General features: G+C 47.4%; 1 protein-coding gene and 1 long non-coding RNA gene across 2 annotated transcripts in view; one reads left to right on the top strand and one right to left on the bottom strand.

Annotated features, from left to right (window-relative positions):
- The first annotated feature begins 190 nt into the window (after nt 1–190).
- Nucleotides 191–20,896, top strand: PRSS16 (serine protease 16). Its single transcript, XM_061598052.1, has 12 exons — nt 191–374; nt 6,230–6,420; nt 8,043–8,142; nt 9,681–9,810; nt 11,509–11,632; nt 12,080–12,157; nt 12,997–13,044; nt 14,999–15,271; nt 16,514–16,655; nt 17,455–17,634; nt 18,454–18,599; nt 20,637–20,896. Exons 1-12 carry the CDS (start codon nt 308–310, stop codon nt 20,697–20,699), a joined length of 1,542 nt encoding a protein of 513 aa, XP_061454036.1. The 5' UTR covers nt 191–307; the 3' UTR covers nt 20,700–20,896.
- LOC133371008 (uncharacterized) overlaps nt 18,011–25,946 on the bottom strand; it is a 10,445-nt gene continuing 2,509 nt past the window's right edge. Inside the window, exons 3-4 of the long non-coding RNA XR_009759233.1 lie at nt 24,168–24,393; nt 18,011–21,666 (exon numbers count right to left, since the gene is read on the bottom strand). This is a non-coding gene — a long non-coding RNA (uncharacterized LOC133371008). The remainder of the gene's footprint in view (nt 21,667–24,167; nt 24,394–25,946) is intronic.

Below are 25,946 nucleotides of genomic sequence, written 5' to 3'. Positions count from 1 at the left end.
ACAGGCGCAACATAGCTCTCATAAAAGTTGGCCATCCTGTGCAATGGGATGCAAGCAAGGGTCAGGGGATACGATTTTTCGCATTTTGCGAACTCTTCCTCTGACAATCGTGCAGGACCCACTTTCAAAGGAAAGGGAGGGGCGGCAGGAGGAGGGCAGCGGGTCACGTGAGGCGAACAACAAAAGGGGAGTTTCGAACTCAGGCTTGGGTTAGGCTTTGGTTTTTCTTTCAATTCTGCCGGAGAGGCTGGTCGTTCGTAGCCCGTCGCCAGACCTTGCTTGCTGCTTGCTCTTTTCGGTCAGGGGAATGGGCTCTTCTTCCAGGGTCTCTTGGGGGATTCTCTTCCTTCAGCTCTTGGCTTTGGCTGAGGCAGGTGAGTGGCTTCGTTCCATCTTCTTAAACTCCCCCCCCCCAAAAAAATCCTGGGTTCTTGACTCTCTCTGGCAGGGTTGCAATGCATCTTCCTGAGCTGGGAAAGCCTCTGATGGTGGGCGGTTTTCCTTCCCTAAATCTGGGGTTGCTGACTTCCACTTCTGGTAAGAAAGCAAGATGATATCAGCAGAATCGGACCAAAGATCCGTCTGGCCCAGCCTCCTGTCCCACCAGATGTTTTGGGAGAAGCCCACACGGCGCATGAAAACACCAGCCCCCTCTGCTTTGCGTCCCACCTCCAGTAGCTAGTACTCAGAGGTAGACTGCATCTGTACGTGGAGGCTGCATTTAGCTACCACGACTAAGTAGCCATTGACAGCCCTATCCTTCATGGTGGGTTTATCTAAAGCCCATTTTAAAGCCACTAAAAGGCTGCACTGGACACAGCAGTAGGAGATTTGTGTTTGGAACTCTTGCAATTCTATTTATATTTGCAACTCAAAGCAGCTTTGGGGAGAGGAAATGGAATTTCCTCAGAGTAGCAGGACAAGGGGAGAGGCTGTCTACTCTAAACCCTATCTAACCCACCCACCCCTAAAATTGCTATATGCCAAGGGGGGGGAGAGAATACTTTATTTATTACATTCATATCCCACCTTTCCTCCAAGAGGTGGCACACATGGTTATCCCCCTCTCCATTGATCCTCACAATAACCCTGTGAGGTAGGTTAGGTTGCAACTGGCCCAAGGTCACCCAGCAAGCTTTGTGGCTGAGTGGGGATTTGAACCCTGGTCTCCCAGGACTTTGGCCAGCACCACGATACACAAACTGACTAGTAGTCACAGGGCATGCTTCCATCCCCAGCTCCAGGCAAGTAGCAGCATTGAGGAGGCTGTTTAGATTGGGGGAAACAGCCCTGGGGGGAAAGGTTAAAGGTTCTATGACAGTGAATTCCATCAGTTAATTATTCACTAATTGAATGGAAACGGACTGCCTTCATTCCGACTTATGGCGATCCTATGAATAGTAATAGTGATAGTTTTCATGGTAAGCAGTATTGAGAGATGGTTTACCATTGACTTCCTCGTTCACTAATTAACTATTATTAATTATTATTCAAGAAGACCTTATCCTTTTATTTCTCTTGAATCTGCCACCCAGCAATTTGACTGGATCATCCTGAGAACTAGTATTAGCAGAGAGTAGACTGAGGTGCAGGGCCCTCCAGCCATGCCATTCATAATTTTACAAACCTCAAGTCATATTGCTCACTGGCCATCATTTTTTTTCCTGTGCTAAATAGCCCCCAAACCATTTGCTTTTTCTTGTAGGATCCAGCCCCTTGATTCTATGAGAGTTAACGTTGGTTCCTAGGTCCCTGTTCCTTATTCAGAACAGAGCTGTCTCAGCAGCCTGAAGAAGGAACTGTATACCTTCCTGCACTCCAAAATAAGCCATCCCATATCATACACCTCCGTCCCCTTCAAAATGGTGGATTGAAAGAGGGTCAATAAACTGAGGTTGAATACTGGGAAGACAGAGGCTCTATGGGAAGATAGGCGGCAGATGATATGTAGCTTGGGGGCCCTCCTGGATACACCTTTGTCATGAGAGGTCCAAGTGACCTCTATAGCTAGGAGTGCCTTTTATCAGCTTCATCTGGTACACCAGCTTCAGCCACAGCTGGATCGGGATCACCTGGCCATTGCAGTCCATTCATTGGTAACCTCAAGACTGGATTACTGCAGTGCACTCTCTGTGGGACTGCCCTTGGGCTTGATCCAGAAGCTCTGGCTGGTGCAGGATGCAGCAGCTAGACTGGCGATGTCAGCAGACAGCTGACAGCATGCCTTTGCTAAAACATCTGCACTGGCTGCCCATATGCTACAAGGCCAGCTTCAAGGCACTTACGTTGGTATACAAAAGCCCTGAACAATTTGGATCCAGGATACCTTAAAGACCGCCTGAGATTCTTTCTATCCCAGCTCGGTCACTGAGAGCATCTGAAAGAGTGCGGTCAGCTGTCCCCCGGGTTACAGAGACCTAATTGGCCTCAGCCAGGTCGAGCATTTAGTGTCACTGGTCGCAGGCTGTGGAATACTTTTCTAGCAGAGATTTGGCAGGCATCCTCGCGTTCGGCTTTCCCTCGGAAAACCGTTTTATGCCAACAAGCCTTTGCAGCTGTTTAACTTGATTAGCCAGTGACTTGAATAATTATTTGTGTTGTTTTCAGAGGGGTTTTATGTGTCGTCATTGTATACTGTCCTGATGTTTTATGGTACTCCCTTCAATCAAAAGTATGGGAAGGGCTATAGCTCAGTGGCAGAGCATCCGTTTTGCATGCAGGGGGTCCCAGGTTCAGTCTCTGCCAACTGCAGGTATGGATGGAAGAAGATCCCGTCTGAAACCCGGGAGAGCCGCTGGCCGTCAGTGTAGTGAGCTAGACAGACATTCCCTGTGTTCCTAGGGGCTGGTTTTGCACAATGCACTTTAATGCATGATGATCCCAGACCACACTTCTGAATAAGGAACTAAGGAGTTTTCACCCCAAAATAAGTTTTGGGCCACCCCAAATTAAACAGCCATACCACCGGGAGACCGCCGCTGTAAAAGTGCCAAGGCATGGCATCCAGCCCAGTGCTTCATTTTGGTACAAGACACGGTCAGACGTGCTGCCTTCCTGCAGACAATTGCCAATATACGTATCTGCACTGGCACTAGGTGTGTGTGTGCTCCCCATCTCGATGGGAGTGCTCTCCTTGTCATGGATGCAGAAGGTATGGGGTCCAAAGTATGGACCAAAGCATGAAATGTGTATGCCGCTGCACCCGAGAGGCTGCTTGTGCAAAGAGACCTGATTCAAATAGGGAGAACGAGTAACCAAAGTTAGCCTCCTCTTGAAAATCGGTTTGGTTGCCCTGTTCCATCAGCCTTCCCCCAACCTGATGCCCTCCGTATGTTTTGGATTGCATCTGGAAGAAAATAGTTGTTTCTTCCCATCCTGTGAAATGTAGGTATTGTTAAGAGAGTGGGGCGTGGGGGGGGGTCAGAGAGCAAGACGTGGGATAGGCTACTTTTCACCGTGGGGCATTTCAGATGGACTCCAGCAGAAACTGCCACTTGCCTGGGCCTCACCTTTTAGAGTCATAAGTCTAATTGATCATGCAGTGCTGCTTGCGAGGCGGATGTTGACTCTCTGTGATCAGCAGCTTTTGGATCTCCTATTTTGCCGAATGTCGCTTCTTGGAAGCAAGACGCCGGAACGATAGCATTGTTGCGCTTGATGGAGAATCGGCGAAGCACTTCTTTGCTTCATCAGCCACTTTCAGTTCTCCAAAACCAACTGAAAGCAGCAGGGTTTGAAGGAAGCTTTGCTTCTCATGATGTTCCCAAATAAGAATCTCCGCTGTCGCAAGTGGCCAAACAGGTTGCAAAACAATATACAAAAAGCCTGCCAAACCTATTTAGCAGGGGCAAAAGTAAAACAAGCGTGCACACCACAAACAGCAGTTGCTTTTTCAAACCACCTCCAACTTAGCCTCCAGCCAGAGAAACTTGCAATAATTCTTGCAGTGACAATAGCTTAGGACGTTTATTCATATGCTGCTTTTCCATAAAAAAAATAACACTCAAAGTGGTTCACAAAGACATGAAGATAAAAACAAGAGTATACAGCAAAAATGTAGAAATTCCATGGGTTGTATCTGAGTCCTGCTCAGAGCAGAGCTACTGAAATTTAATGGACATTAATTTCAGTGAGTATTACGGATGGATTCAATCTCATATGTATACCCAATGCATTTCACAAGTCACAACATTTCTATCCACATTAGTCAGCCAGCAAAACAACATTCCACCAGTAAAATTTCTCTATAAACATTTTTTTTTAAAAAATATCCTCCATTAATGAGAGCAATCATTTTTTAAAAGCTGTCATGTGCAATCCTGTGCCCACTTACAACCTGAGCATAAGTCCTATTGAACTCAAGGGGACTTATTTTGAGAAGATTTGTATAGGACTGTGCTGTCAATCCCTCTGTATCCCTCCCACAGACAGGATTTTAAAGGCTAATTTACAGAAAGGAAAACCAAAGGAGAAGACACAGAGCTATAGGGCAAAGCCACTTGTCTGCCATCTTGAGCTCCTTAGAGTAGGGATGGAGAAGTTGTGGCCCTCCAGTCGTTCATGGACTTCAGTTCCCATCAGCTCCAGCCAGCATGACCAATGGTTAAGGATGATGGGAGCTGTAATCCAACAACATCTGAAGGGCCAAAGGTTCCCCATCCCTACCTTAGAAGAGGGGGTACAACAAGTATGATTATACAGGTGTGGTAGCACCTGTATGCTATAGGTGATGCGAAAAAAACTGCATTCTACCATGTTAAATCGAAATATTTCCTTCTTGCACAGTGGTGTCCAACTGTTTTTTCATACTTGCCAAAATTGTGACAAATGTGTTAACATTTTTGCTACATGACAAACAATAATAATTAACTCTGTTCTTGAGGGTAGAAAAATGCACAATAATGTTTTGAATTTTTTATTGCTTTAATGAGAAATCTGATATATATTTTCATTAAGTAGTGCAGAAAAATCAGGCATAAAATCAGTTAGACCACATCTCAACTCTGCCTCCAAATTTTTGTTCAATGTCTGCAACCTATATTTTGATTTCACCATTTAATTGCAGAAAAAGTTGATTCGCAGAGCCACGTTGAACCAAAAATTGTGAACAGTTTGGGAATAACTATTTAGAACTGCAAACTGATTTTGATTTTGAAATATGAGTCCACATGGTAACAATTGAATCGTCTTTCAAATGTTGAGTGCTTTGAAATAAAATCACATCCGTCTCAAAAAGGTGCCTCTCCAAAGAAAGAAGCTCTTGGGATAGTTGAGAATTGTGGATGTCAAAGTGAAATGGATCTTGCATAAATTCAAAATTGGAAAAGCAATTAGGATTCATGGACGAATCTGTGATTAAGGACGGAGGGTGGACACTTTTGTACTGGTACATGTGTAAAAGTTTTATTTAAAATTGTATTCAAAAAAATAGGTCATAAAAGTAAAGCAACAATTCGCCACAGGTCAACAGCCAGTTTGCCACATGTGGTGAAGTCGATTGTGTTGGACACCAAGGTTCTAGCAGGTAGTTGTGACCTTTCTCATCATGCCTTAACAGACATGGTACTGGCTGTAATAACTTAATCAAAGCATCTTCCAAAGGAGCAGCAGTGTTAGGCTGTTACAGCAAAAACAGCAAAAGGTCTAGTACAGCCTTTTCCAACCTATGGGTCCCCAGATGTTGATAGAATACAACTCCCATCAGCCCCAGCCAGTGGTCAGGAATGATGGGAATTGTAGCCCAGCAATATCCGAGGAGCCAAAGATTGGGAAAGGCTGGCTAGTGCATCCTTTGCCAATTTGGTGTCTTGCAGGTATTTTAGACTAATACTCCCATCAGCCAGGACAGCTGGCTAGTCCACAAAAGCTTGTGCCCCAATAACTCTGTATGACTTTTGGGTGCCACTGGACTCTTGACGTGTTTAAACAGCTCTGGTCACCTGCATTAGGTCATTTAAATGAACACCCTGGTGCATGTGATCTTGGGGAGTCGCATTGTGCAGAAATACTAGAGATGTGAAGGACCAGGAAAAAAACTAGAAAAGTTGACACCCCCCATTTTTCCTCTTGAAATTTTCTGAGCCCCCCCCCAAAAAAACAAATAAAAAACAGGAAAAAGGAGTTTCTCGCTGAAATTTTCTGGTTTTTTTCTCAGGCCTTCACATCTCGTAAGAAATGCCCACCTTCAAATGTCTTTGTGTGGCTTTCTCCCCCCCCCCCAACCCCCCAGGTAGAAATTTCTGGCTGATCCGCCAGCATGTCCTGAAGCAGCGAGAGGAACGTGCCATGCAAGAGGTGTATGATCACCTACAACAGTTGCTGCAGGGCCCGGCCCCATTGATGTGGAACCCTCCGATTGCAGACACCATCCGCCAGCCCTTGGACCACTTCAACCGGGAGGACCCGCGCACGTACAATCAGGTACAAGGTGGCCAGCAAAGATGTAGAGGAAAGCCTGTCTGTTGGCTGATGCGCTGTACGGATGTCTGGAGCATGGGGTAGTGGCTACAGCAGCCTTTGCCAACCTGGTGCCCTCCAGATGTTGTCGGACTCCAGCTCCCATAAACTTTAGCCACCATTGAGCTGCAGCCCTTCTAAGTGGGTCTAAGAGCAAAACTGTAGCATGCAGAGCTGGAGGGAGGCAAAGAAGAAGAAAAATGGATGATGCAGCTGTCCCAAGGGAGAGCGAAGGGACTGAGAGAACAGGAGGCAAAAGGAATGAACAGAGCCCACCTTAGCTTCAGAAGCCTGGCTGCTGGATCAGGACAAAGGTTCACCTGGTCCAACGCTCTCTTCTCACTGGGGCCAACCAGATCCTGAGTTGTATTTTGTGGGTTTTTTAATTGCTATGTTTTTATTAGTTTTGATTTTATAATTAGTTTAATTACATTTTAATTAACTTTTGTATGTCCTATTTATGTTTTTAACTGTATTTGTTTTAATTTTTGTAAGCTGCCCTGGAGTCCTAGGTCTGGGGAAAAGGTGGGGTGTAAATGAATATAATATTAATATTATTAATATTAATAATTATAATTCCATAAAGGAAGCCACGGACCTGATCTTACAAGATCTGAACAGGGTGGTTCATGACAGATGCTCTTGGAGGTCGCTGATTCATCGGGTCGCCATAAGTCGTAGTCAACTTGGAGGCACACAACAACAACATGCCTCTGGGAAGCCTGCCAGCAGGACTGAGCACAACAGCACTCTCCCCACCTGCAATTCCCAGCAACTGGCATTCAGAGGCACATTGCCTCCGACTCCTTTGTTTGCTTTATTTATTACATTTCTAACCTACCCTTCCTCCCCAAAAAGCCCAGGGCGCCAAACACCAAAATGGTAAAACAATACAATGAAAGATAAAATAAAAATGTATTTAGAACATGAAAAAACAATTAAGAACCTGTAAAGCCGTCGCCTACCCTCACAACTAATCATTTCCAAGTTGTCAGAAGCATTATCTTTCAGCCCTCAGGTGCCTGGGTAAAAAGGAACGTTTGTAAGTTCCTCCTGAAATTTAACAATGAGAGGGACAGGCACACCTCAACAGGAGGGCATTCCACAAGTGGGGAACCACCACTGAGATTTGGGGGGGGGGATATAAAATGAAGAGCTTTCACTTCGTGCCTTTAAAGCGGCAAAATCTGCTTAAATTGGGGAGACTGAGTTGCGATGCCTTCAGAGCTGATGTCCATACTTAGCTGAACTGTGGAGCTCCGTGCCACAAGGAAAGGGCTGTGGCAAAGAATTTAGATATTAATATAGAATTATGTTGGTAATTGCTTGTTGATGATGTCGAATTCTGCCTCCACCTGGCACCATTTTGTGTCCGGCTGTGCCCCTGCACTGCCATTTTGTGACTGGCAAACCTGAGTCATTTTTAGCTGGCCCTGGGATTAGAAAATGTGAGAATCTCTGCAGTTGAGCACATAAGAAGTCCCACTTCTCTTTACAGTCATGCTTAGGGAAGGGATGTCCCCTTAGTTTTTCTGCCTTTATATCTAGTGACTTACGTCTGTTTCTTACCTCCCTGCAATCCATAGCGATTCTGGATTAACGAACAATTCTGGCAACGCCCTAGTGGACCTATCTTCCTCTTCATCGGGGGCGAATCCTCCTTATCCTCATTGGATGTGCTATCAGGTAGGTGTCACGGGGCTGGACTGAATACCTAGGCTGTGGAGATTAGGAATCAAGGTCACTTTTGAGGAGTTCCTTGAGACGGGATTCACCAGACCTTTGCATTCGACCTTGTTTACAATGCCCAAGGCTCTGCCCTGGAATGACTGAAGTCCTGTTGAATGCCCCTGAGGATGTACAGAGTTCCTGAGCAAATGCAGTCAAGGTGCACGCATCTGGGACAGAGCTTTGAGGGCAAGTAGAACTTATCAAGAAGTTAGATTTTATCCATCCTGGCATGACAATGGCTTCCTGTCTCATTTGAGGTGTTAATTAGGATCATTTTGTTGTTACAAATTATTGTGAATAGTCTCTCTCTTTCTTTTGCATACAGTTCAGCTTTAATTGAGTTATAGTCTGTGTGTGTATGTGTATGAAGCAAACTAATCCATAAGAGCTTACACAAGGGATAGCCAATGTAGTGCCTTCCAGACGTTGCAAACCTCACTCCCCATCATTCCTGGCCACTGGCCAGGTTGGCTGGGGCTGATGGGAGTTAGAGGCCACAACATCTGGAGAGGGCTGCATTGGCTACCCCTGGATTATACCATGCGAAGTTTGTTAGACTCTTAAGGTGCCAAAAGATTCCTTTGTATTGTTCAGATGACTTTCAAAGAGGCTTAAGACCAATTCATGGAGGATAGGTCTGCCGTTGGCTATTAGACAAGATAGCTAAATGAAACCTCCACCTCCAGAGGCAGTGTACCTCTGAATACTAGAAGCTGGGGATAAACAATAGGGAAGAGCTGTTGTTTCCATGCTGTGTTTGCAGTGTGTTGGGCCTCGCTCTGATCTGCAGGGCTCTGATGACTCAGCTCATCTGTGCATATCCCTGTCTGCTTGAAGGGTGTGGGGGTTGTGGTGTTCCCCTCACTGTTCAACACGTGTTGCACAAGCTCCTCGCTAGACCTCTTCCACAGCTCACTGGACTTTCCTGCAAAATCCAGCCAGTTCATCCACCCCAAACGCTACTGATGTTTTTACTGATGGCGTTGTAGTATTGTGTTGTACACTGCCTTGTTATGTTTCTCATGAAGGTGCAGTTTATTAAATGTTAAATTAATGGGTTTTGCTGCTTTTCTGGGCAAAGATGTCTGTCTGTATGCCTCCACAGGAGAGGAGAGTGCTCTTGTACTCAGGGCCCGCTTGTGGGCATCCCATATGCGGCTTCTGGCTGGCCACTGTGAGAGCAAAATGCTGGACTAGATCCAGCAGGCTTTTTTTTTGTTCATATGGCTTTCTTCTTTTTTTAAGAGCTTGAGGACTTATTAGGATCTGGTTCCTGACAGAAGAAAGCTTTTTTTGTGTGTATGTGTGTGTGTGGGGGGGGGGGATGTGGAAAGCCAGAGGCTTGAAATCTCATCATTGTAATGTAAAGGTGGTGAGATAGCAAAGTGCCACCATGAAATTTCTGCTCTGCCTCCCTTCCCATAAGGCTTGTGTTTTGATTCTACCTGTGGCTGATAACAGAGAAAGACCTTGCTTTCATCTTCTGACTTTAGGACACCACGTGGAGCTTGCAGAAATGTATGGAGCTCTGCTGGTGGCCTTAGAGCACCGTTTCTACGGAGCCAGCATCAACCCTGATGGGCTGCAGGACCACAATCTGCAGTTCCTGTCCAGCCAGCAAGCGTGAGTTGGCAGCTTGGCTAAAATCTCTTGTACGCCTCTTGTTCCCTGTATGAGCTTGCTTATTCCTGGGTTTACTGGGAAGTTTGTGCCATGTGCTAATCTTCTCCCAACAGGTTAACCCTAACTCTTTCTGCATAAATTAGGCAAATGTTTGCTTATTGGCAATTTATTGTACAATTTATTCTAGTTATTTATCCTCCTCCTTCTAGCACCCAAGAATTCATCTTCTGACCGCTAGAAACCTTTTTTTAGCCCTCTTCGGCATTTCTGAGATTTCATCAGGCAGGGCCTATGCATTTTCAAAATTATTTGAAAATTACTTAAGGACTAGGAGCTGCATGGGTTTTGCTTTATTTTTAAAAATGCACAACTACAAAATCAAGTTACCAAATGAAAATAAATCGATTGAACAATTAATAAATGAAATTTTTGGGAAGCTGAGCTCAGTGTTTAGTATCAGGTTCCACGCTTCCTCTGTACTTGTGCAGAACTGTGGAACACGTGCGGAAGGTCAGCTGTCGGCACCCAGCATTTGCCAAGGACCTCTTGCCTTGCCTGCCCCCCATCCGCTGCTATTGTTTCCCCACCAGAGGTGGCACATCTGTAGCCGCCAGCCTCCTGTTTGCTTGCTGGCTAACTTTGCACTGCTGCTACCACCAGACAAGCCTGTAAGTCAGGGGTGGCCCTCCGGGTCTCTGTGCCTGGTCCTTGGGACCCTCTCCAGGCTACACACCCACCCTGCGAGGGCAGCGTAGAAGGAGGCATCTCCTCGTCACCCTTCAATCACCCTCTAATTGCGATCAGATAATCAGGGAGGTTCATTGCCGGTGGTGGTGGTGACAAATCTTTTTATATATAATTTTTATTAATTTTATGAACAAATTATGCATCAGTTACAGCCTCCAAACATGAGTACTGCTTAACATAAAAAGAAAATTGCATAACCAGAACAAACCTGAAATTCCCCCCTCCCCCTTTGCTGCAGAATATTTATTTATTTATTTATTATTTAATTTGAATCCCGCCCTTCCTCCCAGCAGGAGCCCAGGGCGGCAAACAAAGCGCTAAAAACACTTTAAAACATCATAAAAACAGATCTTAAAATACATTAAAACAAAACAGTGTTAAAAACATTTAAAAAAAAAACTTTACAAAAGGGTTAAAAACATTATTAAAAAACATATTAAGCAATTCTAACACAGACGCAGAATATTGAGTTTAAAGCCCGTATATAGTGAAAATCAAGAAATTCTTGAGGTAATTTTTTTTTAAACCCAATATAGAATACATACACATATCAATATAAATTTTTAAAATGCATGTCATTAACCACATACAATTTTAAGTGTTCCAAATTCAAGCATAATGTGGTAGAGGCTCTCTACCATGTTCTTTTTGATTTACATAAACTGTAAATGGATACCAAATTTCACAGAAATTATATTTCGTGGTGATATCTTGGGATACTCTCAATTTCATCATTGATTTTTCCACGAAAGCAAGCTACCATGTTTTCCTAACCCTATGCAGCGCCTTGTAATGTTTTCCAATGTGTAGCTATAGTGATCCCAGCAGCCATCAATAAGTGACCTATTAGAGTTTTGTAGATTGTACCTTTGTTTGCTCCTTCGCATAGATTCAACAGGTGGTGGCAAATCTAGACTCCTGTTTGTAAAGCTCTGCCTTCTTCCTCTTCAGTTTGTCTGACCTCGCCACCTTCAACCACTTTGTCACCCAGAAGTTCAGCCTGACGTCAAACAACACCTGGATTTGTTTCGGAGGCTCCTACCCTGGCTCCCTCTCTGCCTGGTTCAGGCTCAAGGTGGGGCCCGGCAGTCATTGGCTGTGGCCGATATGAACGTAGGAAACTGCCTTAGCTGGACCTTTGGCCCATCTAGCTCAGTACTGTCTACTCTGACTGGCAGCAGCTCTCCGTGGTTTCAGGCAGCGACCTCTCCCAGCCTTACCTGGGAATGCCAGGGCTTGAACCTGGGACCCTCTGCGTGCAAGGCGGATGCTCTACCTCTGAGCTACGGTCCTTGTGGTGGGTTGGAACCCTCTTTGCAGGCACTGGTGGTAGCGGTATGGTCTCTGGTCACTTTCTGAGATGGCAGCAGCTGAGGTGCCTAGTTAAAGGGGAGTCAGAAGCCACTGGGCATTGAATTAGATCTTGGATCCACAGTTGCTTGTCCCTTACTGAGAGGTTTAGATTCCCAGGGAGAAATATGCCTGCCTCGTTCGTCAGCCTCCGTTCTCTCTCCGTTTCCAGTTTCCCCATCTGGTCTTTGCTGCTGTTGCTTCTTCTGCCCCAGTCAAAGCCCAGCTGGACTTCACAGGCTACCTTATGGTGAGTTTTTGCAGAGAAGCCAGCTGACCCTTTGAGTTGAGGGATGGCCCTCGGAGCTCTGTGAGGCCCTGTCAAATTTTAATCAAGGTATGGTGAAAAGATTTGCCCGTGGTTTCACTCGGCTTTTGTCAGCCTGGAGCCCTGCAGATGTTTTGGATCGTGCTGGCTGGAGCTGTTGGGAGTTGTAGTCGGAAACACCTGGAGGGCTCCAGGTTAACAAAGGCTGGTTTAACTCAAAAGGTTAAAAAAAATCCCTATATATATATATTTTTTAAGATAGATGGGTGTAATCAATGCCACAGTATAACTCGCATCTCTTTCTTGGGTTTTGAACATAATGCTCCAGCTGTGCCTGACCCGCATACAGTAGTATAGTGGCAAATGAAGAAGTGCAATGTCCCTTCTTGATATTCACAGCCATGTCCCCTCCCCTTCCCCTCTTTTTTGGGGACTCTGGGTTGAGAATGAGATCCTTGCTAATGCCTTCACCCACCACAATAGATGTTCCTTAGTCAAAATGAGCACAAAATAGGAGCATGTTAGCTACTGAGAAGAGTCTTCTTGGTGGCTGACTTACCTCCTTTCACTCTGATTGGCTCCAATCAGCAGGAAAGGACAAGAAAGCATATTAGAAGACTCTTCTCAGTGGCTCTCTTTTCATGCTGATTAGCTCATAGGATGCTGGAGACATATAGAGACCCTGCTGGGACCCTGCTCCTAAAAAAAGTAAGGGGTCTAAGACCCCCTGGGACCCTGGCGACTGCACCCCTGCCCGCATGTGTCTTACAGATCCAGCCCTATTCCCCTAACCCATTTCCCTTTGATTCCTTCTCCTCTAGGTTGTTGCTGCCAGTCTGTCTAATCCAGTGGTTGGAGGTTCCAAAGAGGTTAAGTGTTTTTATATATATATAAAAAATGTTCACAGGTTTGGCCCTTTGGCTCTGTTGTGTGTTTCCAGGGGGTTGTGGTATAACTTCTGCCTGCTCGGAAGCCCAAATGCCCCTTCCTAGCGCCTCTTCTGCTCACCTCTAGGTGTGAGCTGTGAATTCAGATTTTGCTGCAAACACACTCAGCTGTTTTAGACAAGCTGCTGTCTCTCAGCTCAACTGTTTTATCTGTTTTTCTTATGTAATTTATATTCTGCACCTCCAACACAGATTTATGTTCCCAGAGCAGTTAACAGAGTAGTCAGAAATAAATTGTTGTTGTTGTTGTTGTTGTAAGTGGGATAATAAAACTAGTTAGTTCCAGGGTAGTTGAAAGGATTTCTGAGATTAGGCTTATGAAGAGCTTTCAGTGCTCTATATCAGGAGTAGGGCCACATTCCACAATGAACTACCTCCTGGGGGCCATATGCCAATGGTGCGTGGAGCCAGAGGCGACAAGTGGGCAGAGCTGTGGGTGTAACTCTTACCTTTGCACAGTAGGCTTCATTCTAGCCACACAGTCAAACATTTCTACCTGTACAACCCGCACATCTCTCCATCCGGGCAAGGAAGGGGCATTATTGTCGTTCAAGGACACACTCTAGGCAGGCAAAAGCACCTGCGAGGAGGTCAGAGGGGAGGGTGTGGCTTGCCAAGAGTTCCAAAGGCCAGGCGGAGTGCCTTAGAGGGCTATATTTGCCTCTTGGACCTGAGGTTCCTCATCCCTCCTTTCTGTAAATGCCCAGTTGCGATTATCCAGTCATCCCTCAAACACTTCCCAATGAATCCGGCAATCCTTGGCTCCTCTCCTGCGCTCTAATCCCCTAGACCCCCAGTCTGCTTCCCAGGTGTTTGTATTGAATGTAGCATTCAACACAGGCAGCTGCCTTATGCTGTATCAGGCCGTTGGTCCACCTATCCCACTGACTGGCAGTGACTTTCCAAGTCTGACGCAGGAGACATTCCCAGCCCAACATAAGATGCTGGGGATTGACCCTGGGACCTTCTGCATTCAAGGCAGATGCTCTACCACCAAGCTATGGCCTTTCCATATGGTTTGACAGAAGCCACACCTCCTCCTAGATTTCTGTCCCTGTTCTCCCAAAAAACTTGCTATTGTCTCCCAACCCGCTGGACTCCAGTCTGCATTGTGCACCGCATGCAGTGGGCAGGCTTCAGGTTTGCTTTTTTACTAGAACCCCAAGATCTCCCAGGTAGGTGCACAGCTAGAATGGAAGCCCAGGGTGCCCCTGAGCTGTTTCTGGTATCAGAACGGCACTGAGCTCACAGTCCATTCATACAAAAGTCCACTCTTGGGTAACCCAAGCTTTCTTCTTTTTAGCAGCCTAATATATGGGGGGAAAGGAACATTTTTGTTGCTGCTGCTGCTGTTTCTATTATTATTTATAGCAGCCTTGTACCTGGCATTGCTCAGGAATTCTAGGAACCTTTCCCCCCCCCAAAAAAAGTGCAGTTTTGAAAGGTTCAGTCCACCATCTTGATTCAAAATGGTGTCCAATTGTATCCAAACATAGATTAAAAGCCTGTTCCTTCATCTCAGAAACTATGATGCAAAATTTGATTTCGATATCTTAAGAGGTGTCCAAATGCAAGCGAAATAACAACTTTCCAAAATATACAGTAGATTGGATTTCTTACCCACCCTGTTAAACAATTGCATATTGGAAACCATTGCTGATCTATTGCAAATGGCCAAGAGATCTATCAGTAGATCCCAATCTGCCTTTTGCCCACCCCTGGTGGACAGAACCCAGGAGTCCTGGCTCCCCACTCTTGACCACTATACAGCATTTAATTTATACCCAACTGAAGGTGTCCTGGTTTTTGCCACCTGTAATGCACAAGAACTCGCATCACAGGGAGATCCTCACTCCACGTTTTGCTGCCCCTGCAGTGCCTTGAGGCAGTGGCAGAGGCCTTCGCTGCCGTGGACAACCTGGTGAGGGCTGGAAACCTAACCGAGCTGGCAAAGGACTTCCACTCCTGTTGGGATTTAGAGGGGGTCGACGACTGTGCAGAGCTTGTGAGCAACCTGGCTGACATCTTTATGGCTGCTGTGCAGTACAACAACGAGTACCTGAAGTGGAGCACTGTGGCCAACTTCTGTGACATCATGACCAACCACCGGACTGGCTCTGCCTACCAGAGACTTATCGTCGCCAACAATGTAAGTCTGTGTCAGAGTGGGTAGGATACTTTTCCAGAGTTGTGTGTTCCCCGCCCCCTCAGCAACTGTTAAAAACAATGGAATATGAATTTTCAAACACAGTACAAAACAAACATCCGTGGCAGAGACCTGTTGATCCTACTCCATTGTTTAAGGCCCCAACATACATTTAAAGCACTCTTATGCTCCTTTAACAGCCATGGCTTCCCCACAAGTATTCTGGGAAGTGTTGTTTGTTAAGGGTTTGTTTGTTTGTTAAGGGTGCTGAGAGTTGTTAGGAGACCCCTCACTGAGCAGCAATTCTAGAGTGCCTTGGGAAGACGGGTTGGTTGGTAAACCACTCTGGGAATTGTAGGTCTGTGAGGGGCATTGGAGTCCCTTTGATTCCATAGAAGAAGCCACAGACCTGAACTTACAAGATATGAGCAGGGTGGTTCATGACAGATGCTCTTGGAGGCCGCTGATTCATAGGGTCGCCATAAGTTGTAATCGACTTGAAGGCACATAACAACAACACCTCCTCTCAGCCCCTTAAACAAATGACAGTTGCCAGCCATCTTTGGGGGAAGCCATGACTGTTTAAAGTGGTATCATAGCGCTTCAAACATAGAGTCCAGTTGTGGCCTTCCAGATGTTGCCAGACTCCTGTTCTTGTTATGGACTGATTGCCTTCCTTATCTCTCTCTCTCTGCAATTCATTCATTTATTATTTATTTATTTATTACATTTATATACTGTCCCATAGCCAAAGCTCTCTGGGCAGTTTACAGCAATTAAAAACATTAAAAACAAATATGCAAATTTTAAAACACAAAACACAATTTAAAAAATTTAAAAACAATTTAAAAACATGCTAAAACGCCTGGGAGAAGAGGAAAGTCTTGACCTGGTGGCGGAAAGATAACAGTGTTGGTGCCAGGCGCACCTCGTCAGGGAGATCCTTCGATAATTTGCAATGAACATAATTTGCAATGCAAACAAAAAACCAACTGTTAAAAACAATGGAATATGACTTTTCCATTGTGGCAGAGACCCGTTCCTTAAGCCAGGAAGAAGACTGTCTTCCATTGTTTCCGGGAAGTGCAGATAGCGGGTGCCTGTCATATTGTCCCTGGCTGGGGCTGGTGAGAGTTGGAGTCCCAACAGCATCTGGAAGGCACCCTGTTGGCCACCTGCCTGTTAGTACAGCAGCTTAGGTTGTGGGGTTGAAGCTTTAGCATGGCTCCTCTTCTTTTTCAAAAGGTGTTCTTGGACGGCATGAAGGAGACGTGCACAATGAACTGTCACTCCAAGGCACTGGAGGAGCTGCGCAACGCCTCCATCTCTCCGTCGGGCGTGGGCCTGAGGCAGTGGTTCTTCCAGACGTGTACAGAGTTTGGATACTGTAAGGGAGAGTAACGCTCTGCCTGTTCCTCTCCTCTCTTTGCATGCATGCCCCTTCACTGGTTTATACGACACCATCAGCGCATGCTGATCGTCTACATCAGAGGAAGCCACTGTGGTGCCCTCCAGATGCTGTTGGACTCCAGCTCCCATCAGCCCCAGCCATCATGGCCCAACAGTCAGGGACATTGGGAGCTGTAGTCCAGCAACGTCTGGAGGGCACCACGTTGGCTGTCCTTGCCCTACATAAAAGCCAGTTTTCAGTCTTCTCTGCCTTGAGTGTGACCCAGAAACAGGACTGAAGAAAGGGCTTTTAAAATAAATGAGTGCCTTTCCAGGGTCCCTGAGCTGTTGGGTTGGTTTTTCCCCCCTGTGATGCGCTGTTAATCCTGTTCTACTGTTTAAGGCCCCATCTGCTCTAACCGCGATGGTTGTTGCAGGGACGGGGGGAGGGGAGCCAGAGCGGGGATGTGGCATGGCAGGAAGGGAGCTTCTGATCTAACTGATTTGGATTGGGTGAGGCTGAATGCCAGCTGTTTGCAGCAGGGGTCTCCCACTAGGGCCCACCACAGGAGGCTCTCATTTGGGTCAGGACCTCACCAGGGGCAAAGGATTAAAGGCCCTCCATCCCTCACACCCCTGCCCTGAACTGGCTCAGCCCTCCACACATTTACGCCTACACGCACCAGAGCTACAGACGTGAATAACGTTGCATTTAGTTTGGCCCCTGTGTAACCTTCTCTCCCATGCTAGCTTTTCTGTTTGCAGAAATAGGTGACTTTTTCCCTCTTCTGCTCTAGACCAGACCTGCGATAATCCCGCCTGCTCCTTTTCCCACCTTATGAACCTGACTTTCCAGGTCGAGGTCTGCCAAGAGGTCTTCAACATCTCCTCTCATGCTGTCCAGGAAGCCGTTTCCTTCACAAACGACTACTACGGGGCTGATCACCCCAAAGCCAGCCGCGTCCTCTTCGTGAACGGTAGCTGGATAGGGAGGGGTTAAGCCCCATCGGACTGTCCCAGGTGGCGTGCCATTCAGAAAGAGGGGAGGGAGCCCAGCTCAAGCCTCCCCTGAGCCTTGTCTTGTTATCCCAGGTGTGCCTGGCTGTGATTGCTTGTTGGTGAGGGGACAGTGCCGGTTGGGAGCCAGGCCCAAGAGAAGACACTGCTTCCATCTCTACTGTGGCAGGACACTGGAGAAATGTCTACAGACCACAAAGCTACATTCAGCCCAAGTGCCCAAACTTTTCCCCCAATGGGCCACTGGAAAATCGCTGAGGGTCTTGGTGGACCACCAAATAATTTTTTCTGCCTGTTGTAATGCGCTGAGCCAGATGCTGGAGGATGGTTGCATTTTTCATCGCTTTTATTTCTTACATTATTATTATTTATTAAATTTCTTTCCCCCCCCCTTCCTCCCATGGAATTCAAGTGTAAGAAAGAAAGGAAGCATAAAAATGCAATTGAAAATCAATGTGAATATTTAATGCAATGGGTGTGGCGTCTCCCATCTTGAAATCCACAGACATGCCCCAGACCACCTGAATGAAGCTCGCGGGCCACTCGTGGTCTACAGACCACAGTTTGGGAACCCCTGATCTAAGCCAAGGAGGGCTCTCTTCTCAGGTGTCTATACCACTAAACACATTTGCCAGGGAGAGTATCGGGACATTTCTTCCCCACCTTGGCGTTGGAGCTTTGCTTCTGAGATCTGCCTCTCCCACTGGATCAGATTTGCTAATCAGTTTACTTTCTCTCCTTGTTGCTGGTTTTTTAACCCCTGCCCTCTTTCTTCCCAGGGGACATTGATCCTTGGCATGCCCTGAGTGTCCTCAAGAACCAGTCCAGCTCTGAACTGGCCATTTTAATCAACGGCACTGCCCACTGTGCCGACATGTCTTCGTCCAGCTCTACAGACCCTTTGCCCCTTGTCCACGCTAAAGAGGTGAGAGTGGGCCAGGGAGCTGAGCCTGAACGTTCTGGGGCCGGAGGTAGTTTGGGAAAGAATTAGGCTGGAATCCAGAACTGTTCTCGGGGGTTCTGTTTCCGCCAGCCTGGATGGTTTGGGGCTGAAGGCAACACGGAAAGGATTTGACTGGATTGCAGAACCCTTTGGGGAAGTTCCCTTCCCTCCTATAAACAGAGCCGGTGCCAGACATGCTGGGGTCCCGGTGTGTGCACTCACACGCGCGCGAACATGTCTCTCGCAGGAAGGGAGTTTCTTCTGCCTGCCTGTTTGCTGGCTCCACTGAGCAGGCTGCTACACGCATGCATTGTTGCCATCAACCAAGATGGCGCTGGAGGCTTCAGCCCCTTAGGGAAACCTTGGCCGCCATCTTGGTTAATGGCAGTTCTGTGCACGCAGCCCGTGCAACCTCAAAAGACAGGAGAAACAGGTAGATGGAGCCAGCAAACAGGCGGGTGGAAGAAGCTCCCTCCCTGTGATCCGCGGCAGCTACTCTGCTGCAGATAGTGGGAAAGGAGTGCTACTCCTCCCCCACCCTATCGAGAGGCCCCTCAGGGACCTCTGTGGCTCCAGGGGCCCTCCCATTGGGGCCAGCCCTGCCTATAAAGACCCAATTTGTAGTCTGTGAGCCTTCACAGTGGTCAGCACCAAGAGTGTGGGGAACCTTTGCCCCCCCCCGCCCCAGGTGCTGCTGAACTACAACTGCCATCAACCCTGGCCACGGACCACGCTTGCTAGGGCTGATGGGAGTTGAAGTGCAGCAACACCTGGAGGGCCTAAGGTTCCCTATTCCTGCCTAAAAACATAGGATTCTGGGCTGCTTGGACCCTTGGCCTGATCCTGCAGGGCTCTTCTTTCTAGCAATGACCACCCAAATGTTGGACATCTGAGGAATGGTCTTCCCTGTGTTTGTCCCCAGCATCTGTTGTTCAAAGGCTTATTGCAGCCTTTCCCAACCTGGTGCCATCCAGGTGTTTTGGACTACAACTCCCATCAGCCCCAGCATTGTTTAGCTAGGCTGATGGGAGTTTTAGTCCAAAGCAGCCACCAGAATGGGAAAGACTGACCCTGAACAAGATGGGGATTCTATTGACTGGGCACAGTTCAATAAGTTACCCACACACCCAAATATTTGTTCATCTTCACAGCAGTCTAAAACCAAAGCGATTATGGGAGGAAACCTCTGATTATTGAAATTCAGTATTCAGATATTGTGAAGTGAATTGGGGTCAGCCAACAGGGTGCCCTCCAGATGTAGTTGTGGACTCCAGCTCCCATCAACCCCAGCCAGCATGGCCAATAGCTAGGGATGATGGGAGTTGTAGTCCAAAACATCTGGAGGCAGTGCTAGCACCAGAGGGCAGCCAGTTTGGGCCCTTGCAGCCCAGAGGAGCCCCTGAAGGGCCCCTCCTTAGGGTGGAGCTCCCATTCTGTGATCTGCTGCAATGTCAGGCCCTGAAACCCAACCCTGCCACAGATTGCGGAGAGGGAGCTCCCAGGCAGCCCCCCCCAATACAGACAGTGCAAGCTTCAATAAGCCTGCACACACGCCCCACCTATCACTCCCATCAGTGTGAATGCCGTGCGGGCTGTGCACGCATGCCTGCCATCTTCATTGTTGGCAGGCATGTGCACTACACACCCACTTCATTCACATAGCACAAGAGGTAGGTGGGCTTATTAGCCCTGCGCCACCTGAATCAGTGTTGGGCTACAGGGTGCTGCCAGCCCAGGGCAGGCTGGTGGCCAAGGGTCCAGTCATGCCTGGTGCCAGCCCTGTCTGGAGGGCACCACACTGGCTGTCCCTGTCCTAACTTATTTTACAGTATTTGAATACTGTTTTTCATCTACGTATTGGCTCTGAATTAGGAGAATGGCCTGTAAATTGGGGTTTAGGCAGGAGTCTGGCAGTGTGGGTTCTGTGGGGATATGGAGCATTCTCTGTTAACTACAGAGGCCAACCCTGTTTTGTTTTCTCTGTTTCTGCTCCCCCCCCCGCCATCATCCCTCCTACAGCAAATTGCCTCCCAGATTGGTGAGTGGCTGAAATTAGCAAGAAAGATAAATCAAGACAGCTAAGTGGCCAGATGGGAAGATGCTTCAGTGGCCCAAACCGCTGGTGCCTGTTCTTGGAGAAAAACTACTTGTGCCTGCTTTTCATTAGAGACTGTGACAAAGCTTATTTGCATCACCCAGGAACTAGCTCTATTGCCACAATGACTGTATTTTGTAAAAATGTTTTACACTTAGTCTCCTAATATAGATTTTCTAAAATAGTTGATTCTTCACCATTGTTGAAATTATGATGCTCTGTGAACACAACTGGATTTACTAGTAGAAGGAAGATGGGGTGGAAATAGGGTTGCCACTTTTTTTTTTTTAGTGGCTTTGCTTCTCTGCAGTCTGGTTTGTAGATGCTTTGATGGTGAAACTTTTACCTTCGCTTTATCTCCGTGTCAGGAGAATACGTCTCCTTAATTCCTGTGTGTCAGGCTACAGCTTAAAGGCACTACAATACAAGGTAGGTAAACATGCACGAAATGTGAAAGACCTTTCCCCTTGGAGGTCAGCTAGCATCAACTTCCAAAAGCAACAGAAAATGACTTCTCCAAGCAGAGGTTAAGAGCACTTAAAGAGAGTTTTTTTGCAAAACACTAGGTCTACTCCATTTTCTCTAGATTGTGAGGATGGGGTTAGAGAAATCAAGAGCTTGGGGATCACACTCCAAATCTTGGAACTAAAGGCACATTCACACATGCACGTTGATCGCTCAGCGCCTGGAGTGTCAAGCAATAATTTGCATGGGAGTAATAACGAATCGGAGATGGACACTGCCTCCCCATTTTCAGATGGTCAGTTCGAAAGCTGCAGCAGAGTGGATGTTTGTAGCTGCACTGATACCTCCTAGCTGGCCGTGCTCATCTGCAAGCAGCTCCTCCCTGGAGAAAGTTTCCATCTCCTGGTGCAGCTCCTTCAGGTCCTGGATTTCCAGCGCGAGGGTGTAGAGCTGATTGAAAAGGGCCAGATCAGCCAAGCGCAAGCTGAGCTGCACAGCAAAGAAAACATTGTCTTCGTTACCTATCAGTGGCTGCGATGCTTTGCAAGGCAACGTAAACAAGACAGAACAAGCCTCTGCCCAGAGAAACTCTATACTCAAACAATGTGTGTAAGAAGTGAGGGTCGGACAGGCATGGCAAGAGAAGGAAGTGGGACTAGGACAGGGTGTGCACCAATGCACTTATTCACCTTTGGATTTGCTTTGGAAGGTGAGGCTGAAGCAGGAGTGGCTAACTTTTTCTGGGTTGAGGGTCACACTGAAGTCACAGGTATTCTCCAGCACCTGTATATAAAATGGGATGTGGCTTGTTTTAAAGGATACATGGGGGGGGCACAGCAATCTTTTGGCATTACAGAATCAAAACGACCCACAGCAGTGGTCAATCATTTTTTTAAAAAAAAGTTTGATTTTTTTTATTTTTAAATGGACACATCTAAAGGGGGCTTGAGAGAGCCAGTGTGGTGTAGTGGTTAGAGTGTTGGACTATGACCTGGGAGACCAGGGTTCGAATCCCCACATAGCCATGAAGCTCACTGGGTGACCTTGGGCCAGTCACTGCCTCTCAGCCTCAGAGGAAGGCAATGGTCAACCACCTCTGAATAACGCTTACAACGAAAACCCTGTTCATAGGGTCGCCATAGTAACTATGGTAACTGGTCTAACCGGAACACTTTTATTCCACTAGTCGCTATTCGATGTTGTTCTTTTGCGTGGCTTATTTTAGTTTCTGTATGTTGACTTGCATAAAAAAATTTTAACAATTAAATCTCACTGACTGCATGTGGGGTAGACGAGAAATGCACGCGCTGGACCCTGCGCTCTTCCTTGTGACCGCTCCGTTACCTGGCCTGGCCACCATCCACATGACTGAGGAGAAGATCTAAAGAAGGAAGCCTGCTCTCTACACCTGCCATATAGCGGGGGTAAGGACCTTCAGGCCTGGGGGCCGAATGTGGCCCTCCAAGCCTCTCTCTCTGGCCTTGGATCTCTTCCAGGCAAGACCCTCTCCCCAGCCACATCCTTTACTGACCCTTTTCTTTGCACCTTCCATGAGGGTTGATGCAAGCCAGAATTTGGCGTGACGAACCCTGGTAAGGTCCCCTGATTAACGTTTTTGCCTGGCTGTGTTGAGTCCTTGAACTTTGACAATGCCTCTTGCTTGCTTGAGTGGAGGACAGAGGGAGGCACGTGCGTGTGTGTAGAAAGCTTACTGTACAAAGGTAAAATCTGCATTTGTTGCCCTGCCTACTTTTGCCACTGGCTCCGCCTACCACTGGCATGCGGCCCCCGCAGGATTGCCCAGAAAGGACTGTGGCCCTTGGGCTGAATAAGGTTCTCCACCCTGACCTATAAGCTCCTCGAGTAATTTAGAACCATGCATCTAGACGAGCCTCCTCGCTTCAGACCTTGTCCTCGATTATGTGGATGGTGACAGAGGTGGAGGACAGGCAATGGGGACACAAAACAGAGGGAGCAGGGTCAGTGAGCATGCCTCCTCACATGATTTGAATGGGGTGAAGACTGAATAGGGCTTTATCTTGTGGGGTCCAAGTTTATATACCCTGGTTCACAGCATAAACTTTGCATCTAGTAATATTTATTACTACCTTGGCTATTAATTATACCCAGCTGGCAATGCAATTCACATGTACAAAAAAGAATGCAGAGTCCTCTGTAGAAAACAAAGGGTTGTACGTGACATTAGTCCTATTCGGAGCAGAACCACTGGAATTAATGGACACAACTGACTTGGATCCATTCATTTCAATGGATCTAGAGCTGGTATAGCACAGTGGGGAGGAGAGTCTGGCTGGGAGTACAGAGTCTGTAAGTTCAAATCCCCGCTCGTGTCTCCTGGGGGTCAAGGGCCAGCTAAAGATCACCCCCATAGTGAGTGGCTCAGGGGTTATGTGCCCTGCCACCTGTGCAGCTGTGGGCAAGCTGCATAGTTCCAAGGAGCCCAGTTGTCCCCCAACTGGCAGTTGTGGACAAGGAGGGGGCTGACTTGTGCAGCTGGGGCAAGCTGAGCAGGCCCTAGCCAGCTGGGGAGGACTAGCCTCGGAGGCAATGGTAAACCCCCTCTGAATACCGCTTACCATGAAAACCCTGTTCATAGGGTTGCCATAAGTCAGGATCGACTTGAAGGCACTTTGAGTATTACTTAGGTCAGGGGTGGAGATCCTTTGGCCTGCCAGCTGTTGCTGAACTACAGCTCCCATCAGCCCCAGGAAGCCTAGCCAATGACCAGGAATGATGGGAGTTGTAGTTCAGCAGCCCCTGGAGGGCTAAAGGGATCCCATCCATGGCCGAGTCAGATAGAACCCGAAATCTCCCAAGGCCCCTTCTGCTCTCACTGCACAGAGGATAGGTGTTGGACTCCAACTCCCATCAGCCCAGCCAGCGTGGCCAACGGTCAGGGATGATGGGAGTTGTAGCCCAACAACATCCAGAGAGCACCACATTGGCTCCCCCCGGCTTGAGGACCTCACCATTTCCCTGTGCACCCAGGTGATCTTGTCTTGGAGGCTGGCGGTGCGCCCCTCAAGCACGTTGACCGCTTCCTGCTCTCCTTCCCCAGGCAGAGGAGATGGAGGCAAGCTGGGCTCCTTGAAAGCTTTAGGCAAGGGGGGCAACCCTTTGAAGGGAGACTCCTCTTCGTTGCTCCAGGGCCAGGTATCCATTGGGAAATGCTGTGCTCCTTGTTCAAGACTCTCCCTGGAAAATGAAGAAGATCCTGGTTAGCTTGCTCCAGGAAGGACCTTCTTCCGGGGCCTACAAGAGGGGAACCACACAGGCCTCCCTGAAGGCACCTTACGGCCTGGTTCACATGTCATGGGAACTGTGGACGTGTTGGCTCCCAGAGAGGCATTTGCACCCCCTCTGCTGTTCCCCAGGTCGATGCAGGGCAGCAGTTAAGTGCACATTTTGGCACATTGATTTATGTATTTTGTTTTATTTATTACATTTATATACCGCCCCATAGCCAAAGTTCTCTGGGTGGTTTACAAAAATTAAAAACATTGAACATTAAAAACAAATATACAGTTTTAAAAACCCTACAAAGTTTAAAACCATGAAGCACAGATAAAGCAGGTAAAAGACCTGGGGTCAGAGCTCAGCACATTTATTATATTTCTACTCCGCCCTCCCTCCCCACGGAGCCCAGGGTGGCAAACATCAAGAAGTTAGAAGAGTGCAATTGAAAATAAAAACATCTTTAAGAACATCTAAGAACATTTAAAACGGCGTAACGTGCCACCTGAACCTGGGATCTCCTCTCTTTCACCATGGCCTGTAACTGTAGGACAAACCCTGGCTACAGATCACGCTTAAGGAGGAGGAACCTTAACCGCAAGCCCCAGTTTGGATGATGCACTGCCAAAGCTTGGCTTAGCTGCCACACTGACCTAAAGAGTCCAGGAAGAAGCAGAGCGGCTGTCCTGAGGAGCCAACGCTTTTGCATGAAGCCGTGGTCTGGCCTAGCGCAATGTCCAAGCACTACCTTTGTCCCATAACAAAACACCCACCTGGACTCCCTAAGGATTTAAAGAGAGTTCCTAAACTGTGGTCCATGCCCTTCATTAGGTGGTCTTGCTTGTTTTATTTCTCACATTTTATTGTGTTACAATCTGAATTCTTTGGAATGCAAATTGTAATACAATAGAAGATATAAAGCAATAAAAATGCAATTAGAAATCATTCAGCAGCTCGCATAGCACATTACAACGGCTACAACAGGCAGAAAAATCATGAAGTGGTCCGCCAAGGCTCAGCAGTTTTCAAGTGGCCTGGGGCGAGGGGAGAGGGTTTGGGAGCCCCTGAGCGAGAGGATGCCAGTTCCACCAGCTGCAATTATTTGAGGTCCTTGTAGGCCTCTCTTTTTTCCCCGCTGTAGTGTTCTATCCTGCCTCTCCTGTTTCTTGCTTTCTCCTGTGTTTACTGCTGCCATGCCATAGGAGAATTCCCAACCTCCTGTGTACCCCTCGTCCCCTGAGCTGCTGCTGGTGTCTGTAGTGAAAGAATCCATTTCCTTAAAACCACAGGTAATTTGTAAGACAAAAAGTTCCACACCAAAATTACAATAATTAAAAGCATAGTTCCAGTTACCTGGAAAAAGAAATAGTCCCCATAGCACAGCTCCTTGAAAGTTCGGAGTAAAACCCGGAGCAGATTCAGTGCCCCACTGACACTGGAGCTGTCAGTCTCCACTGCCCATTACGCGGTACCAGATTTTGCTGTGCAAATGTCTGTCTGGATTTCTGCACCAC

The sequence above is a fragment of the Rhineura floridana genome, chromosome 15 (assembly GCF_030035675.1).
Source record: "Rhineura floridana isolate rRhiFlo1 chromosome 15, rRhiFlo1.hap2, whole genome shotgun sequence".
NCBI lineage: Eukaryota > Metazoa > Chordata > Lepidosauria > Squamata > Rhineuridae > Rhineura > Rhineura floridana.
The sequence above is the reverse complement of the archived record's forward strand: the minus strand, read 5'-3'. Positions and strand labels throughout refer to the sequence as shown.